The sequence below is a fragment of the Zerene cesonia genome, chromosome 5 (genome assembly GCF_012273895.1).
Source record: "Zerene cesonia ecotype Mississippi chromosome 5, Zerene_cesonia_1.1, whole genome shotgun sequence".
NCBI classification, from domain to species: domain Eukaryota; kingdom Metazoa; phylum Arthropoda; class Insecta; order Lepidoptera; family Pieridae; genus Zerene; species Zerene cesonia.
In genome coordinates this window covers 2,659,350-2,677,734 of record NC_052106.1, presented here as the reverse complement: position 1 = coordinate 2,677,734, position 18,385 = coordinate 2,659,350, and the positions used below count along the sequence as shown (strand labels likewise).

Sequence of the window (18,385 nt, the reverse complement as noted above, 5' to 3'; positions counted from 1 at the left end):
ATTACAAATGCGAAAGTTTGTAAGGATGTGTGTGTGTGTTTGTTGCTCTTTCACGCAAAAACTACTGAACCGATTGCAGTGAAATTTGGTGTATAAATAGAGGGACAACTGGAATAACATATAACCAACTTTTTATCCCAATATTCCTACGGAATACGGACTTACGCGGGTGAAACCGCGGGACGCAGCTAGTCTTTTTATAAAAGAAATTTTCTTTTCATTTTTGGTATTAAAAATAATTATAGAAAGCTCAATTTTGTGGGGGTAACATAATCTGGGCCAGCTCACAGCGGGGAAGTACCTCACCCCCATAGAAAACCGGCGTTAAATAGCATTCTGCTGTTTCGTTCGGTGAGCGGGGGAGCCGGCGGCCCATATCCTTTTCCTTCCCCTTCCCAGTCCTTTCCTTTATTCCTCTCCCCAATCCTTTCTTAATCCCTTCCCAATTTAAAGTCAGCAATCCATTTGTAGAGGCATAAGGTCTGTAATCGACTTTACGCCTCTACAAATGTTCATGAGCGGTGGTAGCGCTTACCATCAGGCATCCCACCAGCTCCATTGCCGACTGTGACATAAAAAAAATATATATCTAGGATGATTGTTGAGAATTTGAACCAACAACAAATTCCCATAGAATGCACGATGCACTTTCGTATCACATAGCTTATAATGTTCAAATCTTAATGTTTTTTGAAGCTTAAAGACATAATTTATCACAAAGTGACTCATAGACTAACGCCGAACAATTTCAAATATTTTCAACGTATGGTCGCTACTATTAAGTTACAACTAATTTAATTTATGACAATGTGCCATTGTTCTTTCAGTGAAATATCTATACATGTAATCAAATCTTAGTAGTCAAAAAAAAAAAAAACTTGGGGCGTGATCTACAATAAACATTGAAGCCAAAAATATAGTTTTTAGAATTTTTGTCTGTTTGTCTGTATGTACGAGTATGTCCTGGCTAAACTCACAAAGTACTGCATGGATTTGCTTCAAATTTTGCTTGTTATTACTAACAGGTCGGGTCAACATATAGGCTACATATTATCACGCTATCACCTACGGGCGAGGCGTGTGAACCTTTATATTTCTTATTGTGTGTGTTTGTATAATCTAGTCTAAACATTCATATGACAAATACCGTTCTTCAGATCCAAAACTGGTTGTGCAGTATGCGGAGGCTTGGTCCTGCATATGTATGGCAACTCGACTTCGACCCCTTCCAGCGCGTACTTCTGCTCCTCAGTACAGAGCACCGGCCCGGTGCCCAGGTCGGAGTCTATTATCAGCGGCACGAATGATGCAGGCCATTCGCCGGGTATAAATTCCATCTGTAATATAATAAAAAATTCCCATAATATGTTTATCCACCAAAACTAGTGACATTATGCAATATAACGTCACACTTTATTAAGAGTATATATATAATTGACATTAAAATTAATGCATTTTTCTTATTAAAATGCATTACTATTATTCCGATATTTTTAATTATATACATTAGTAAATGAATTGTATCTTAATAAGAACTGCAAAATAGTTCGCAAATTCTGTTACCTTATTGTATTACAATCTATAACATCTAAATAATATTTCCAAAAATTATTAAATAAACACATAGGTATGCATGCACTTTTTCATAAGCCATTATGAATCCTTATGAATGTTACGTGTTTCCTCATCGAGGTAATTTCATGCAGAAATCGTTGTCATCATTGTCGTAGAAAATATTTCCATCATCATCATCATCATCATCATCACCATCACAGTGATAAATGAGAATGGATTACCTCTTTGATAGGCAGCCATTGCACTCTGGCGCTGTTAATTTCATGTAGAAAATGTTTTCATCATCATCACCATCATCATATTATATAGAATGGGTTACCTTTTTGATAGGCAGCTGTTGCACGGTGGCGGCGGCGGCGGGGCGGTCGCGGCGCAGCGCGTGGCGCGCGGGCGCGGCGGCGGCCAGCAGCGCCAGCGACGCGCCCGCGCCCGCCTGCACGCGCACCGCGCCGCCGCCGCGCCACCCCACGCCCTCCAGGCACACCACCCACCCGCCCACCGCTGGGAAGCGAAAAATTGAATATTGTCGGACATATACAATTATGTTTTAATAACCTTTTGCATGAATTATCAATAAAGATACAGTCGCTTTTCATAATTTGTCAATACTCGTTTAGATATCGAATCCGAAATGTCGAATCACTTAGAAACGGGGTGCATCCGAAGGGATTGTACCTTGGTTGTTGTATGTACGTTGTTTATTCAATGATTATTTGGTTCGACCAAATAACCTCACTTTGTTAATAGTCTTTGTGACTGGCTGCGTTTTTTTTTCAACTGACTACATCAATTAAGCGTTTATGTAGAATCGCAATACATTCTTATTAAAACCAAACTAATATTAAACTCAATCCCTTCTTTTTGATTTCTAACAATTAATATATGTATGGAAAAAATAGACTGCATTCGAAATTTCTCCTTTTAAATGGGCCCACGGGGGAGGCACAAGCTTTCAAACCATCAAAATCGGTTTACACCGTAAAAAGTTATAAGGTAAGATACACAAAAAGAAACATTCAAATGGAGGAGGTTTACCATTAATACGGGGGCTTAGTTTAGATGTGACAATTTCTTAAGGCAAAATAACAGATTATTAAGTAAATAAGTTCTTCGAAAAATTGTCATTTCATTTAAGAAGAAGAGTTTAAATTTTCACTGACTAAACAGTAACATCCATTCCCGCATATGATCTATTTAATAAAATATTTTTCAGGGCCGAACACAAAATCTATCACCACGTTGTTTCCATTTAAATCATAAAATTCAATTGCAAACAGTTCAATTTAGATCTTTCCAAAAAAGAAAAAAAAAAACAATGTAAATGTAAAAACAAACCTAATATCCTGTTTACACTAGCGTCGGTAGATGAGACCCACACTTCATCAGATACGGTATGTCCTCCAATAGTACTGTGGAATCCCATAAACGCGCCGGTTCCATCTATGTTCGATAGCAACAGTTCCGTTCCGAGACCACTGAAAAGAGAACAATGCATATGTAACACTAGCTGTTCGCCCCGGTTTCGCCAGTGAAGATGCAGCTTTCGTATAATGAAAGAATTTTTGTAATTGATCCAGTAGCTTATGCGTAACATCATTATAAATACATGCAAAAACACACGTATTTCCTCTTTGCAATATGGGTTCAGTTGAAATATTCCGCAGGTAAGAAATCCAACATATTCAATATATATCTATTATATTACCACAGGTAGTGTCAATGTAGTTACGCAGTCACAAGATACACTGTCACACTATTGTGTGTGAATATGTGTGCGCGTGCGTGTTTTTGTGCATGTGTGTGTATGTGCGTGTGTATGTGTGTGTGTGTGTGTAAGTTTTACCTCGCAGCGGGTCGCGCATGCGCAACGTGAGGCGGCGCCACCGAGGTGTTGGCTTGCGGCCCGATCAGCTGGCGTCCTATAGCACTGCGCAACACCACCCGTATCCCGGCCTCGTCCTCGCCGGACGGCTCGGCGGTGCAGTAGTGCGGGGTGGCCACTTCCACGTGGATTATCTGCGGATGTTGTTAAAAATTATCAAATGCACCTCGCCCGCTTTATAGAATATATTTTTATTGGCTACATCTTTATGTTACGGGGATTAATAAGTTAATTTATAGTGTTGTTAGGTATAGATTAAAAAATTAAAAAACTGATATTCGATTTTGGCTAGGGCAGGGTAGTTGTACGTAAAATTAATTTAGTTCATTCAATTACTGCAAAAATCATCATATTTAAATATCCAGTTTCCTCACAATTACAATCAATAAAACTAGAATGTCTTTTAAATTTTATCAATATTAACAGCTAAATCACAATGATACACAAGAGAACTTACACTCTCCCGATGGATTCCATTCCTCTCATCTTTATGCCTCGCTACAGCCACCCCATGTCCCGGTCTCATAGCAACCAGCTCACCATTTGGTCTCAAATCAAATGCTCCATCATCATACGACACCCAGTTACTTCTTGGAGCTGAGTGCAGTTTCACAGTGGCTCCTACAGCCAGAGCAAGTCTTTCTCCGGTGGCCACCTCCTTTGATAAGCCTTCTACTGATGTCTTGATATCTGTTATAGCAAGGATCTCGATTGTGCTATCCCAGGAACGCGTTTCGGATATCTGTAAGACGTTTTCTATTTTACACAGAACACAATCAATTTTAATCATTTGATATGTCAAACTATAATACATATAGTATCAAATATAATGAAAGACACTTATTGAGGTTTGAAAATAAACAAAATTGAAGTCAGTTCTAACCAAAATGCCAAGCATAAGACTGTAAGAAAAATTATAGAGCTCTATATGTCTTATAAATGTATAATAGAAATTATCTACTTTGAAATTTTTCTCATAGTAATAATCCTACCTGTCCCATATTCCGCACTCGAACGTCGATAGTTATAACGCCGGCTTTCAGAGGCACCACGCGTATCGACAATCCCTCTGCGGCCGTTCTCTCTAACATATCTGAAGTAACGAATTAAAAAATTTTAATAACGTTTTACTGCCCCATTTCACTCAGAGCAATTTTGCGTGTTTTTTTTTTTGTGAATCTCAATTTTTCGTGAATAGATATTTATTTTTCCATTTGAATAATAGTCTAATTTAAATTTCGATCATTTTCAAATACAAATGTTAATCCTTAACTTGAATTATTCGTTGAATTACAACTTATATTATAGATAGCCAAATAGTGACGTCATATGATACGAGCCTATGTGAAGTCACACCACGCGATTCCAACAAAAGGATCATTCCTGCGCCATTTTGTGACGTCATATCATGTGATCCCAACAATAGGATCGTTCCTGCGCCATTTTGTGACGTCACACCATGCGATTCCAACAAAAGGATCGTTCCTGCGCCATTTTGTGACGTCACACCATGCGATTCCAACAAAAGGATCGTTCCTGCGTCACAAGTGACCGCTCACGCCACGCCACTCACCCATAGCGTGCGCGGTGTAGAGCGTAGCGGCCCCGGCGGCCCCGGCGGCGGGGTCGCGCAGCGTCCAGGCGGCGCGCGGCGGCGGGTGCAGCGCCCACAGCGCCGCCGCGCCCAGCCCCGCCGCCTCCACCCACACGCGCGCCGGCTGGCCCACCAGCAGCGTCTGCGTGGACGCGCGCACCCGGAGGTTCGTTATTGGCACTACCTGGAACCATCGAAGAACATTCAAGAAAATAAAGTCCACAGTAATTATACGATGCAAATCATGATCACTATTGTGATGTATGCTATGATATGAAATGTAAAGCATACATATAAAATGCATGTGACATGCCTCGATAATCACTTACCTCAATTTCAGCTTCAGCTGTGGCCAATTCAACGTTAGTTATATCGGAGGCGATAAGAACGATACGCGCCGAACCTAAGTTTACTCCCTGCACGGCTCCTGTTGGCGATACCTGAAATAAAAAAGTATTGAGAAATACATAAAGTACGACATATTAAAACATATTTTCTTCTAAATTAATAATGTCATTCATAATTAGAGGATGTAAGCTTGTCAAGTATCAATCTTTATTCAATAAAATTTTTATTTATTTTGGGGTTACAATTAGTAGCATTTGTATTGGTCCTTTGAGACCGAATTTAGGCAGTAACTAGATTTTTATGTCTTATTCTACCTCAACAAATGAGTTTCCTTGTTTAAGTTTGTAGGTTAAACTGGCGAGATGCATCGGAGGTCCACCTGCATGTCGCAGCTGTAATCTGGCTCCGGGGGGCAAACGCGATCGTTCAGGTACTATACGAAGACTGGGGAACACCGTGACCTGTATATAAAAAATGTTAGGTAAATTAATAAACTTGAAAACATATTTTATTTCTATAAAATGTAACATTACATTTTCTCTGTCCAATTAAGGATTTTAAGGTTTCTTAATTGCATTTCAAAACTCACTTAGCACTAAGCAACTTAATAATAATCGTCTGTATAGAAGTGTACACCCAACTTTTTTAAAAATTCCATACCAGAACTAATAATCTATTTCAAATCTAATTCAGGTTACCTCAACTTCCGAACTCCACACGCCAGCCAGCGACGCTCTGACCCTTCCAGAACCTTCTTTCAGGCCACACAGGTTGGTCCCCTTGACCACAACATCGCCACTGGTCCGCCACTCCGGATCGCGGCTGCTGCTCAAGTATCTATGGGACACGCCTCGCACCAGCGCACTGATTGGGACACACGCGCCTTCGCATACAGCGCGTGCCGTTGACACCTCCACGCTTAGCACTTCTTCGATGTTCACCTGGAATTTGGAATTTATGTTGATATACGTCGTTAATTAATTGTTTTAATTTACTACATATGATCCCTAGTATACAAACTACTCTATATGTGATCGAATATGTTGTATTAACATTATCTATTAAATAACACTTAGCACTAATATTATAAATGTGAAAGTTAGTTTGTTTGGATGTTTGTCCGTTAATCATGCTGAAAAAACTGAACGGTTTTTGATGAATTTTGCTAAACAGATAGGGTATGAGCTGATTTGAGTGATAGGATACCTTTTATCCCGATTAAATGCTCCCTTGGGATAAAGCAGGAATCTTGATATCCGGGCGGAGCCTGGACGAGCGTCTATTTAACAGTAAAAGAATAAAATAAACCCACCTCAACAGTCTGCCGCTCCCCATGAACGCACAAATCAACAATGGTCAAGTCGTAAGACCCAGGCGCTGGTAATATAGCATTTAATATTCCACTGTCAACCGTTGCCGTCACACCTTTCGGGCTCTCGACAGCGTACCGTCCACTGCCACCGCTGATTGTAGCTATGTTTGGGGCTACTTCACTCTCCCACGCTAAGTTCACCTGTATTATAAAAATAAAAAATACAAAAATCGATACTACAAATAATTAGGACAAGTAAGGAACATAAAAAAGTAATATTTTTTCGTGAAAAAAAAAAAAAACATTCTATTCAAATAGGCAATATATTCATTAAGCATATCAATAATGAACAAAGTTTTGTTAAAATAATAATTTACACAAACCTTATTTGGCTCACATTTGAGAGGCGCCACAACCTTAGCTTGTATTGTGGCAGAAGCTTCTGGAATATCAGCTTTCAACACTCCAGACCATCCAATTGCGTTTTCTTCCGCGGATACCAACTGTAAACAGATAACATTTTATAAAACAACTACATAATAACTCGACGTTTTGATTAAATACGTAAAAAGTTGTTTAAGTCTGACAATAATTATTAAGTTATTTCTCATTACATACTAATATAGAATTTAATAGCACTCATTATTTTTCTCTTTTATTTTATTATTTACAATTTTTATTCTATTAAGCACTAACCTGATAATAATTCATAGGTACAGGTACTGGGGCATATACCGGATTGGTTTCGACAAACATTCTATCTGTAGCTTTGTACTCTATTCCAATGTGATTAGGTTGAGTTTCCCATGTCATCCTTGGTCCTTGTTCGTCTAACAACTCCCTACCGATTGCGTCGTATAATGTCACTTTCACAGACACTTCTTGACCAGGGCGTATCCATACTCTGTTGAAAAAAAAACATACAAAAATACTTTATAACACCAATTAGGTATGTCATTTTTTTTAAATACTTTTACATGGAAAAAAAGGTTCACAACAAAAACAATTGATGGCCATATACCATCCTCACACAGTGAAATGTAGATTTACTTGGTATTAATTTTAAAATTTTAAGGTACTTTTATTATGCAATGTGATTTACAATTCTATATTTATTGACAAAAAAGAATCATGTTGGTTTCTATAAATTTTAAAAACTACGAAAGTTATACATTAAATATTACAATGCTCAAATAATTTTATGGGTTCTAACAATGTACTTGAAATATTGCTTCTTTTTTTCCTCATGTCTCCTCCGTACCATAATGAACCATAGCAAATCATACGTCCAGGTAATTATTAAACAAAATTTATATATAGTATGCGTTTGTTATAAAACCTTTACCTAGTGCTAGCGGAACAATTCCCCGGCGGTTCAGTGGGCTCCAACTTGACCCGGGACACGTGCGGCGCGCATGAAACTTCCAACTCGCTCGCTTCTCTCTCACCTTCCACTTCTGAACTCAGTTCGAGACGAGCTTCGCCTTTCTGTGCGTTAAAATCAACTACTAATAATTCAAAAAATTCCAATAAAATGTATGGTGTAACATTGATTTTCTCATGTATGGGCCATTGTCATTGTCAGATTTTATTTTGGTACTAGCGATCCTCCCCGGCTTCGCCTGTGGTACATATACAATCTTCCTAAATAATTCGGCTATCTAATCTAACACTGAATTTTACAAATGGGACCAGTAGTTCTTAACATTACTGTGTTCAGACAAACAAACAAACTCTACAGCTTTATAATATTAGTATAGATAACCATTGAATAAACAGTGTCGTTACATAGTCCAAGTGATAGAATTTTTATGTATTTTTTATACTTACAAAAGAAAAGAGATATTTTAGCGATATCTAAATTGCGGGTCAGTAACTAATATTTTGTTCATGCATATTACATACCCTACGACATTTCATTGTAAAAAGTTGAACATCTGGGTACTTGTGCGGCGGCTGACCATCTCTGGGAACAATATCAGCGGTGCGGGGCTCCAGTGACAGCGGCGTAAGAGCTTCACCTTCAGCAAGTACCTGAAATTCATGAAAATATAATATCGTTTACGGCAAAAATGACTACAGCATTGGAATATGGTTTACCATGTTCCACTAAAAATCGGCTACATAATTTAAATTAGAACACAAAGCTGGCAACTCACGGGCAGCGTAGCAGTAGTGAGTGCGGCAGCCCTCATCGGCCAGACGAGCGCAGGCGCGGCCCGCACCGCGACCCGCGCCACGTCACCCGCGCGCCCCCGCGACACGCGCACCGCAGACACGCCGCGCGAGCGCCACCAGCACTCCACCACGCAGCAAGCGCCCTCTGGGGAACAGATACACAATAACATTAAATGACGATTCACTATTAGCAAATACTGTATGTTAATCGAATTATTAATTAAATATATTTTACACTTCTTCTGCACCACACATGCTTTGGGACTCACAAAAAACATATGCATAGTGTTAATATCAAAAATACCGATTAACATGTATTTACTATGTAGTGCACTAGACGTTCAGTTACAAGATTCTTATATTACATTAATAAATACTGTATTTACCAATGACTGCACTCAAGCCAAAGGTAACCAGGAAAAAAAATATATCATCATTAACATTGTAGCTTTCAAATGGTGAATGTGACAAAAATGCAGTGTAGCAGTTATGGAGTATACTTAGTACAGGCATACAAAAAAAAATTCCTAATAATATTGGTATAAAAAAATATAATTTTGTTGTATCCATAGACATAATATTCTAGTTTGTCATCATTTAAAAACAATATATATATGTATATTTTTTTTTCCCATAAGGACGAATATATGATGGTGATGATGAATGCAACAGAACAAAAAAAAAAATAATAAAACAGAAGCTTACTTACCAACTGGCTGCATCCAGGGCACTGCAGTCACATTAAATGGCTCCGGGCCCTCCAGTAAAGATACAGCGAATGAGTTGCAATCACATCTGAAGTGGAAATTAAAAAGAACATCATAGAAAAATTACCTATTACAGGCCATATTTATATTATGAATAGAGCAAACTTGCATAAAGCATGTTTGTAAACATATTTTGAAATATTTTACAACCCTAAACTTCAATGTTACACTTTTTCATGAGCTCCTCGATAGAGTTCATGAAATAAAATTTAAAAAGGAAGAAGCAATCAACTTCAACTACGTAATAAAAAAACCCACACACACAATCTCATTGACAACTTACGTGTGGAAGTTATACAGTTCGCCAGTGGATGGATGCGTTGCTGTTAGTGCAATGTGCAAATAATGTGGTCTACCAACTCGCGCGTGTCCCGAACTCGATACTTGCACCATTTCTGGCACTGCTGACCAAACCCTGGAATGAATAAACAAATGAACAGAAACATCACAAAGGCGGAGAATTTAATCATCTATTTGATACATTTTAAATCCATTCAAAAAGTCGATTAATGAAAAATATGGTAAACTATAAATTGTCAGAACGCGTCATGCCTTTTTATCATTGCGCAATGCCTCGTGTGCGTTAATTATAAATACGTAATATAATAACACGAATTTCGCGATGTGGATATAATGTGACCACAAAGTTCTGTGGGACATTTTTTGCTCAATTCGCTCAATGTCAAATCAATAATTCAGTAAATATTATAATACGTACCTTCCTGACGCTCGTATATACGAGTATTTAGTCAAATGCACGCCAACATCCATCTGTCCCACTCCACGCACAGTCACTACACCATTGTCAGACAGAGAAAGAGCACTGTGACCATTTTCGTTTTCTGTCCAAGTCACCGGTTCGTCACCGCCGCCGCGATGTTTTAGTTTAATATCCCTGTCAAATGAGAACGAAAAACATGCATACCAAAAATTATCTTATTAAAATATAATTCATTCACCTATACTACTGAAATTTAAATATATGATTAATTTTTTCATGTGATAATTTTTTTTTTATTTTGTACTTCAATTTAAAGCCAAAACCATTTGTATATTCAGAAGATGTTACATGACACAAAAATATTCGCGAATTTATTTTTTAATTATGCGAAAAGACTCACTGAATTGAATCTGTCCAAGCAATAAATAACTCTGGAGGTACAATCTCGACGCGACTAACAGCAACTGCTGAAGCTTGTCCCTCAACCTGGAAAACCAATCATAACATAAAAAATAACAAGGTACTATACACAATCATACTAATACTGTTAACAGGAAAATTTGAAACTATGGATGTGTGTTTGTTACTCTTTCACATAAAAACTGACTATAGGCTGTATTAGCACATAGGCTATAGTTTGCCCAGACACTATACACCTGAACCTGCTGTAGCTAATAAAAAATGTTATACTCTTTAATAACTTTTCAATTTTAAGGATCCCTACACAAATTGAAACAAAATAGTAATGAATAGAATTGCATCTATGCGAATATAAAGTCATGTTTAAGTTAAGGAAATAACATACCCTTTTCGACACACTCCTTCCTGCTATTGAATAAAGCTTTGCTGTCACTGTAAATGTCCCAGAGCTGTGTGCAATTGCATCAGTAATAGTGCCATTCTCTGTAGACCTCAGCAAATCAACATTAGCCTCGCCCTCTACAGATAGCCTTATCAAAATATCCTGACCTGCTGTTAAAGCATGACCATCCTGGTCATAAACAACACAATGTACTGAAAACTCATCTCCTTGTATAATTAAATTTGAAGGCCGAATGTTCACTCTAATGGAATATGGTTCAACAACTGTTAGGATTGCGGATGTGACTTCAGTGGACCCAGACATTAGGTATAAGGGGGCTGTGCCTAGCTCTGTGCCCCTTACAAGACTTATAGTGTCCTCTAATTGTGCAATAGAGGGATCTGGTATAGCCATTGTATACAGAGTTTCAGCTATATCTTGTACTGTAAGCCTTCCAGCTCTAGCCCGGACAACTCTGAAATTATTTGAATATTAATAACAGTTTCCATTAACCCAACAATTACCTTTATTAATTAACATGCTTTGGCTACATAATGATGCAATGCAAATACTTAAATATAATATACTCTACTATGTATGCAATGTCACCATAAAATTCTAAACCGTGAAAAAATTGTGATCTGTAACATAATATCACTTACAAGCTAATGTTTATATTAACTCCACATAAATAATAAACTTACCTATAACGTAGAGCATCACCACGTACAATATAAGCGGTAGCAGGCGTCAATACAACACTAGCAACAACTTGCAGTTTGAAGTCTGTACAAATTTGTCCAAGGCATGCCGTAACTCTCGACTCTCCCATTGCTTGCCCATACAGCAAAACTGAGTGTGCTCTCTGTCCTTTCGCCTCTATTTCAGTAATGCCTTTTGGAGCTTCATAATCTGTGTCACTCCATCTAACTAGCCTAAAACATTATTATAACATTTTACAAACACTTAATCCCTCATTACCATTATAAAGTTTATGAGATTTTATATTCAATTCTTATTACTTGTTAAATTACATTTTAGTTGTTTAAAATCAATTATTAATTCAAAGTTTTTTTTTTTTTTCAAATCTTACATGACCAGTGGTTCATCTCCATAAGTACTTCCAATATTTTCTACTGTCCAACTGAAACTTATTCCTTCTAGTGTTGAAAACTTGTTGCCTGAAATGGTAAGAAATCATTCTTCCTTTAGTTTTTTTTTTTTTTGTAAGATACAATGCAATTTTTAAGCATTTGAGTTATAAAGAAAAGAAAAATAATCATTAGGATCATCTCAATAGATGCAAAACTGAAAAAGCAGAAGAAATTTGATTGCTAGGAAGATTATAGAACTAGAATTTGGAACGGGTCATGGAGGTTTGCATCCTGCCTCACATAGAATTTTTGCCATTCTTTGTATATTTTCAAATATTTAAAGGTGAGAAATATTATTTAAATAGCATAATGTTATTGTATGTTAAATATACAGTTCAAGTAAGACAGACATACCTTGATCATCATAAGCAATAACTTCAAATGCTTCAGGTGCCTCTTCTAAATATAGCTTCCATGTAGTACTCAAAACTTTTAATGAACTAATTTTATCAATATCTACGTCACCTCTTAAAATCTACAAACATAATAATTATAACAGAAAACGCCAAAAAATTACCAAAGTAAAAATAAATAATTCCCGCCAATTTTTCTACTAATCTTACCTCGCCAGTGCTCACTTCTTCAGCTAGAATTATGACTGAACCTGGCGGTATACATGTTTTGGATACCGATACTCGTGCACTGCGTGAACAGTGGCCCCAAGCATCGTCGTAAAGAGGCTCTAAGTCGATGATGTCATCGCGAGACAAACTCCTGAAAATTTGTAACGAGTGCTGTTTAAAATGAAACCAAACTTTAATACAAATAAGATTATTATATTTAAATAAACTTTACCATGAATAACAGCCTCCCTCAATAATTTCAAACGTAAAATTCACATAATGATTTTCAAACCATGGTAGCAACACTCGTGGAGTGTTTATTTTAGCACTTTCACATATAAATCCACATGTTAGTATAAGTATCATGCAGGACAACATCCTTACAGATGTACCCATATTTTTAAACAAATTGGTTTCATAAATAACAATAAAATAATTATCTCATTAGATAACCTCAAAACGACTCCGGTTTGAACTTTGAAAAGTGTTATTTATAATTATTTTTTTTATATTTCAAGTGTCAAAACATAATGTTGCGACCTTTAAAAAAAATCCACGACTTTTTATAGCAAGGTATAATAAACGTTGAGTCATTGCTGATTTATTACGAAAACAATAATTTCCAATTAAAATTAGTAACTGTTAACCATGATTGTAATTAAAATGTGTAATGGTAATGGACTAATATCTATGTATCAGTTTCTATGGAACTTAGTTAAAAAAATAGGTAGTTTTATTTTCAAACAGAGATGCCACCTTGGAGGTTTTCCCCCTAAATTTGGGGGCAATTTAGATGAAATGGGGTATTTTTAGGATTAGGATAGAGGAAAAATTATTTGACGTTTTATTCAGGAATTACCTTTTTTGAGGGAATTTTCTAGAGGGAATTCGTTTCTAGCGCCTTATTTTAAGAAGGTGAATTTAATTTTATGAAGGTGTGTAGTCTTATAGACATCGACAGAAAAATGTTCTCAGTAAGTTAAGGTAAAAATAAAACAATAATAGCGAATACTCAAGCGAGTATAATAATACTGTACGACTTTTCTGTCCCTTTCGATTTATCCTTGAAACAAGATGCCTATTTGGAATAAGATTTTTTTTTTAAATCTAGGGTGCTCATGCGGTAGTATTAGGGGGAAAAAGGGGGATTTCGAGATGACGCTAGGGGAGGACGCTTAGTCGGGGTTGGCAACACTATTTTCAAATCAAATTTGACAGCTGTCAAAAGTTTACAAATGGCTGCTATGTGTTTGTCTTGTTTTGAGCAGTATTCTACGCGATTAATAAGTGAATTATATCAAAATGTGTGCAATAAACAATGAAATACCTGCAACATAATAGATCAAATTTAGAAATTGTGTTATAAACTGACGTGTTACCCCATGCAATAATGTCTGTGGACAAGGCTGCTGATATTAAAAGCAAGGAGATCGATAAAATCAAACGTCGTCATAAACCTGACGACACTGTTGTTGCAACAGGGTTATTTAATGGTACTGAAGATACTATTCGTTTTGCAAAAATGGAAAATGTAAACGATAAGACAGGGAAGCCAACTGAATTATACCTTCAAGGCAACTCCCATCTCATATCTAGTACAACCAGTAGTTTGGCTGATACTCCTGGAGATTCTGGTGTACAATGTTTGGACAGTGATAATTCAGAAGCAACAAGCCAAGCTCTTATGTCACATAGTTTAATTGGTGCTGAAGAGTTAGCCTGTGATAGTATATATGATGCAGCTCCTTCTGGCTCACAGGAAATGATAAAAAGTACAAACAGCAGCATCATGACTCGAAGTGACATAGATAATCAGAATATGGGTGTCCCAGACGATATTGTGCCTGAACTTTTGGTGGAAACAAATAAAAAACCTGTCTATGACAATTTACCTGATGTTGTTCTAAAAGCATTAGAAAGTGAAAAAGTGTCAACAGAGGAGGTGAAAAAGTCTGCATTGAGAACCAGTGAGCCAAAGAAATCACTATCTGAGGACATTGTGTATAGGAGGAGATGCAGAAAGAAGTCTCAAAGTGGACCAAGTTCACAAAAAAAGAGAGTGTCTTTCCATGAAGACATATTGAACAACACAAAAACTGATAACATTCACATTGAGAGAGGCTTCATATCATACGGTCCAGATAGTGCATATTGTGATAAGTTTAGACAGAAATCCAACGCTAGTGAAAGGTTCTCATGGTGTGCTTCAGGTGATAGGTCCCCAAAGTATGCAGCAGACGTAGCACAGCAAACAATGTCAGATATTCTCACATATGGTGATTGCAAGCAGGACAGAAGTGGTATATTTGAATATTGCCAGGACTTCAGAAAACGCAATCAAGACACCAATGGTAATAAAGACAAGGACAATAACAATGAAACAAGGCCAAATGGAAAGTTGTATGGCTGTGATTCTAATAGCTCAGACTCAAATTTTAGCTGTGATTCTGAATCATCAAGCAGTGAATCTTCATCGTCCAATTCTAATAAAACCGAAGCTCCAGTAGGTAATAGAAAGTGTGACAAGACTCAAAAATCACATTCATGTGATGAATTTGAAAACAATGGCCATGTTGCTTTTATGAGAAAAACTTACTTCTCCGAAGCCGATATAGATCAGTCTCATGATAGGAGAAAGAAACCTCTTGAAGTGCCTCAAAGTCCTATTACTGTGAAATCTGTTTTAAAAAAGAAAAGATACATCACAACAAATATTGTTGAAGAAAGGAAACAAAACAGTAAAGTATTAAATCTGCTGGATACCAATAACATAATTGACTCCTTAAAAAATTTCTACAAAAACTTCAATTTTAATTTTGCCCCTGAAAAAGGGTTGCCTGAAAATAGCTTTGAATTAAATAATGTAATTGAAGCATTGCCATGTGATGTGAACAAAAATAAAAAACTTTCCAAAAGTCTAGATTCTGGATTTCAAATTGATGATGAAGACGATTTTGTAGAGATAAATCTCAATTCTCAATGTTCAGATGCAGAGAAACCAAAGGATATAATAACACCATCCAAAAATCCTATTCAGCATGAGAGAACACCTGAGGGCTCACCAAGGCATAAACTTACACTTAATATGCAAGCTCAAAATGACAAAAAATCTAATAGTAAACCTGAAGCTTTGCCACCTCTGAGCAAATATGTTGTGAATTGTGAAAGTACAGTATATGAACACAAAGGTGTATCATATAGTTATGTCCATGATACATTCCAAACCGCCTTTGAAGCTCCAAAGGAATCCTTTGTCCCTATACCAGAAACTACACCAGTGAATGAATTAGTCAGTAGTTCAAGCAAATCTGACTTCAACCAAAAAGCGGACGGTGATTCTTCCAGCAGAACGTCAACACCAAAAAGACAGTATAACAAAAATATCCAAGAAGAAACTGAGCAAAAGAATGGTGTGTCGAAACATTTGTCGTCGCCGAAAAAACAAAATGTTAATAGATACAGCCGAAAATCCGCGTCAACCGTACAGAAAAATGACGAAACGCAGCAGGCAATTAGCGATAATTGTTCCAACACAGATAACTCGACCTTGAAGGGTGCGGATGATTTCAATGACGAATTATTTGACAGCCCATCAAATCAAAAGTTGCAATCTAATAAGTCGGCCTTATTAAACAGATACTTAAAAAATGTGTGTCAGAGGAAAGACCTTGAGTTGAAGATAAGAAACAATAAGTTTTATCAGACCAAGTTGCGACTAGAAAAGCATTTTCCCAGTATCATATATCCGTTTAAACATATGTCGGAAACGTACCACATTTCCGCCGAGCGGATGTCCCGTCTTATTGACAAGGAGGTGATAGAGAATAAAAGGCTTTCTGTTCGACTGCTCACGGCCGACGAGCCCTCGTACTTCGACAGCTTCGAGGACAATGTCGCAATTGAATGTAACGAGAAACTCAGGCTACAGATATTTTCACATCCCAATGAAACATTGAATAGGGTAGGAATTGACTACTTATTGCGCAAACCTTAAACGGTCTTTCGTAATTCTTTGGAACGTACTTACTATCGCGCTAACCTTATACGGTACGCGTATTTCCATATTCCGCTTAAACTATTATGCATGCTTTCAGATGATGAAGGTTCAATCACCATATAACATGGAAGATGGATCGTGGACGCCACTTCTTGTTTTCATAACGGACTACGCTCTCTACGTAGCTAGCGTTAAATCCGGCGGAACAGAATACGACATCTTATGCAGATTACCACATAACGAATTAGATGCGATTGCGGTAAGTAAGCAAAACGCTCAACAATTGTGACTTTTACTTTTCAAATATCGCTATTTACGAACTGCTTCACATTTTTTACAATCGAGTCGCATTAAATCGCAGTTTATGTACGTTTTCTTATTTTGTAAAAACAAAAAAGCCAAGTTATTAGTACTCATTGCAGTAAACAAGATAATTTCTATTGTATCCAGTTTTAAAGATGATTTTTTATTTCTACAAAATAGCTCCATCGCACATTAGAAAGTAGGCCAAAACCAAATGGTTGTATACAGATATGTAAAGTAAAAGTAAGATTTTTTTTTACTTTGTAATTCTTCTTATTATTTTTTCCATTTGTTGTGGCATAAAAAGTCTCTGATATACATGGATCGAAAGATCAAAGGTGGCATTAATTATTTTCATACAGGTCAGTCAATGTACTGTCATGTCATTGGAAAAATACTTTATAAGATAATAGGACCATTTAACTTTATGACAATGAGCATTATTATTACAAAACTCTTATTTGGCATACACTATGAATTATATTGTATTATGATCACATAAATTGCATATTATCATATAACTTTATGATCATTACAATAATCATTATTCAATATAACAATGTAATAACAATATTTCTTTATTGAAGCTACAGAGGCACACTTGTTAGTGACATAACTTAAAAACAATGTTAGTGAAATAAATACAAACAAAATCAATATTAAACATACAATTTAAAATTACAAAAATGTCTACATCAAATATTTAAATGAATATAGTATTCACATCAATCAAAAAAGTTTTTGTATTTAAGACATTACATACAATCACAATTCTCAAGGGCCTTAAAACTTGAAGCAATCCAACAGATTCATCATGGAAGTGTCGAAATATTTTATATATAAAAAGAAATATTACGTTAATTGTAGAATTGATAGCTAAATTTTACATCAAACGCCAGTTAATTGTCATTTATATCTACACCACAATATGCTTCTATCTTTACGAATGAGAACCATGCTGATTGCATCGTGATATTGTATTTCGTCTGGAAGGTATCTTCTTAATAAAATAAAGGAGTTTTATTTCTACAAATAGTAAATATGTAAATCTCTTTATTTCCCATAAATGAAATATGTATTCAGTAATAAAACGGTCGGCATACTTTCCGGCTGTAGACTACAGGCCCATATAGAAAAAATTACGGGTCATTTGAACCACCAGGTGACCTATCTAGAACGATATAAGAGC

General features: G+C 36.5%; 2 protein-coding genes across 2 annotated transcripts in view; one reads left to right on the top strand and one right to left on the bottom strand.

Moving 5' to 3' along the window:
- Window positions 1-13,364, bottom strand: part of LOC119840088 (nuclear pore membrane glycoprotein 210) — a 17,752-nt gene extending 4,388 nt beyond the window's left edge. Inside the window, exons 1-26 of the mRNA XM_038366595.1 lie at window positions 13,129-13,364; window positions 12,897-13,047; window positions 12,688-12,808; window positions 12,273-12,360; window positions 11,884-12,114; window positions 11,183-11,654; window positions 10,778-10,863; window positions 10,375-10,551; window positions 9,940-10,071; window positions 9,599-9,684; window positions 8,871-9,034; window positions 8,617-8,745; window positions 8,057-8,199; window positions 7,408-7,615; window positions 7,095-7,214; window positions 6,712-6,912; window positions 6,098-6,340; window positions 5,714-5,860; window positions 5,381-5,491; window positions 5,031-5,235; window positions 4,450-4,550; window positions 3,915-4,199; window positions 3,419-3,591; window positions 2,911-3,050; window positions 1,895-2,076; window positions 1,148-1,337 (exon numbers count right to left, since the gene is read on the bottom strand). Coding sequence (XP_038222523.1) covers window positions 1,148-1,337; window positions 1,895-2,076; window positions 2,911-3,050; window positions 3,419-3,591; window positions 3,915-4,199; window positions 4,450-4,550; window positions 5,031-5,235; window positions 5,381-5,491; window positions 5,714-5,860; window positions 6,098-6,340; window positions 6,712-6,912; window positions 7,095-7,214; window positions 7,408-7,615; window positions 8,057-8,199; window positions 8,617-8,745; window positions 8,871-9,034; window positions 9,599-9,684; window positions 9,940-10,071; window positions 10,375-10,551; window positions 10,778-10,863; window positions 11,183-11,654; window positions 11,884-12,114; window positions 12,273-12,360; window positions 12,688-12,808; window positions 12,897-13,047; window positions 13,129-13,292 — 4,450 coding nt within the window. The 5' untranslated portion in view covers window positions 13,293-13,364. The remainder of the gene's footprint in view (window positions 1-1,147; window positions 1,338-1,894; window positions 2,077-2,910; window positions 3,051-3,418; window positions 3,592-3,914; window positions 4,200-4,449; window positions 4,551-5,030; window positions 5,236-5,380; window positions 5,492-5,713; window positions 5,861-6,097; window positions 6,341-6,711; window positions 6,913-7,094; window positions 7,215-7,407; window positions 7,616-8,056; window positions 8,200-8,616; window positions 8,746-8,870; window positions 9,035-9,598; window positions 9,685-9,939; window positions 10,072-10,374; window positions 10,552-10,777; window positions 10,864-11,182; window positions 11,655-11,883; window positions 12,115-12,272; window positions 12,361-12,687; window positions 12,809-12,896; window positions 13,048-13,128) is intronic.
- A 754-nt stretch (window positions 13,365-14,118) lies between these two features.
- Window positions 14,119-18,385, top strand: part of LOC119840025 — a 12,961-nt gene continuing 8,694 nt past the window's right edge. Inside the window, exons 1-2 of the mRNA XM_038366518.1 lie at window positions 14,119-16,857; window positions 16,991-17,152. Coding sequence (XP_038222446.1) covers window positions 14,287-16,857; window positions 16,991-17,152 — 2,733 coding nt within the window. The 5' untranslated portion in view covers window positions 14,119-14,286. The remainder of the gene's footprint in view (window positions 16,858-16,990; window positions 17,153-18,385) is intronic.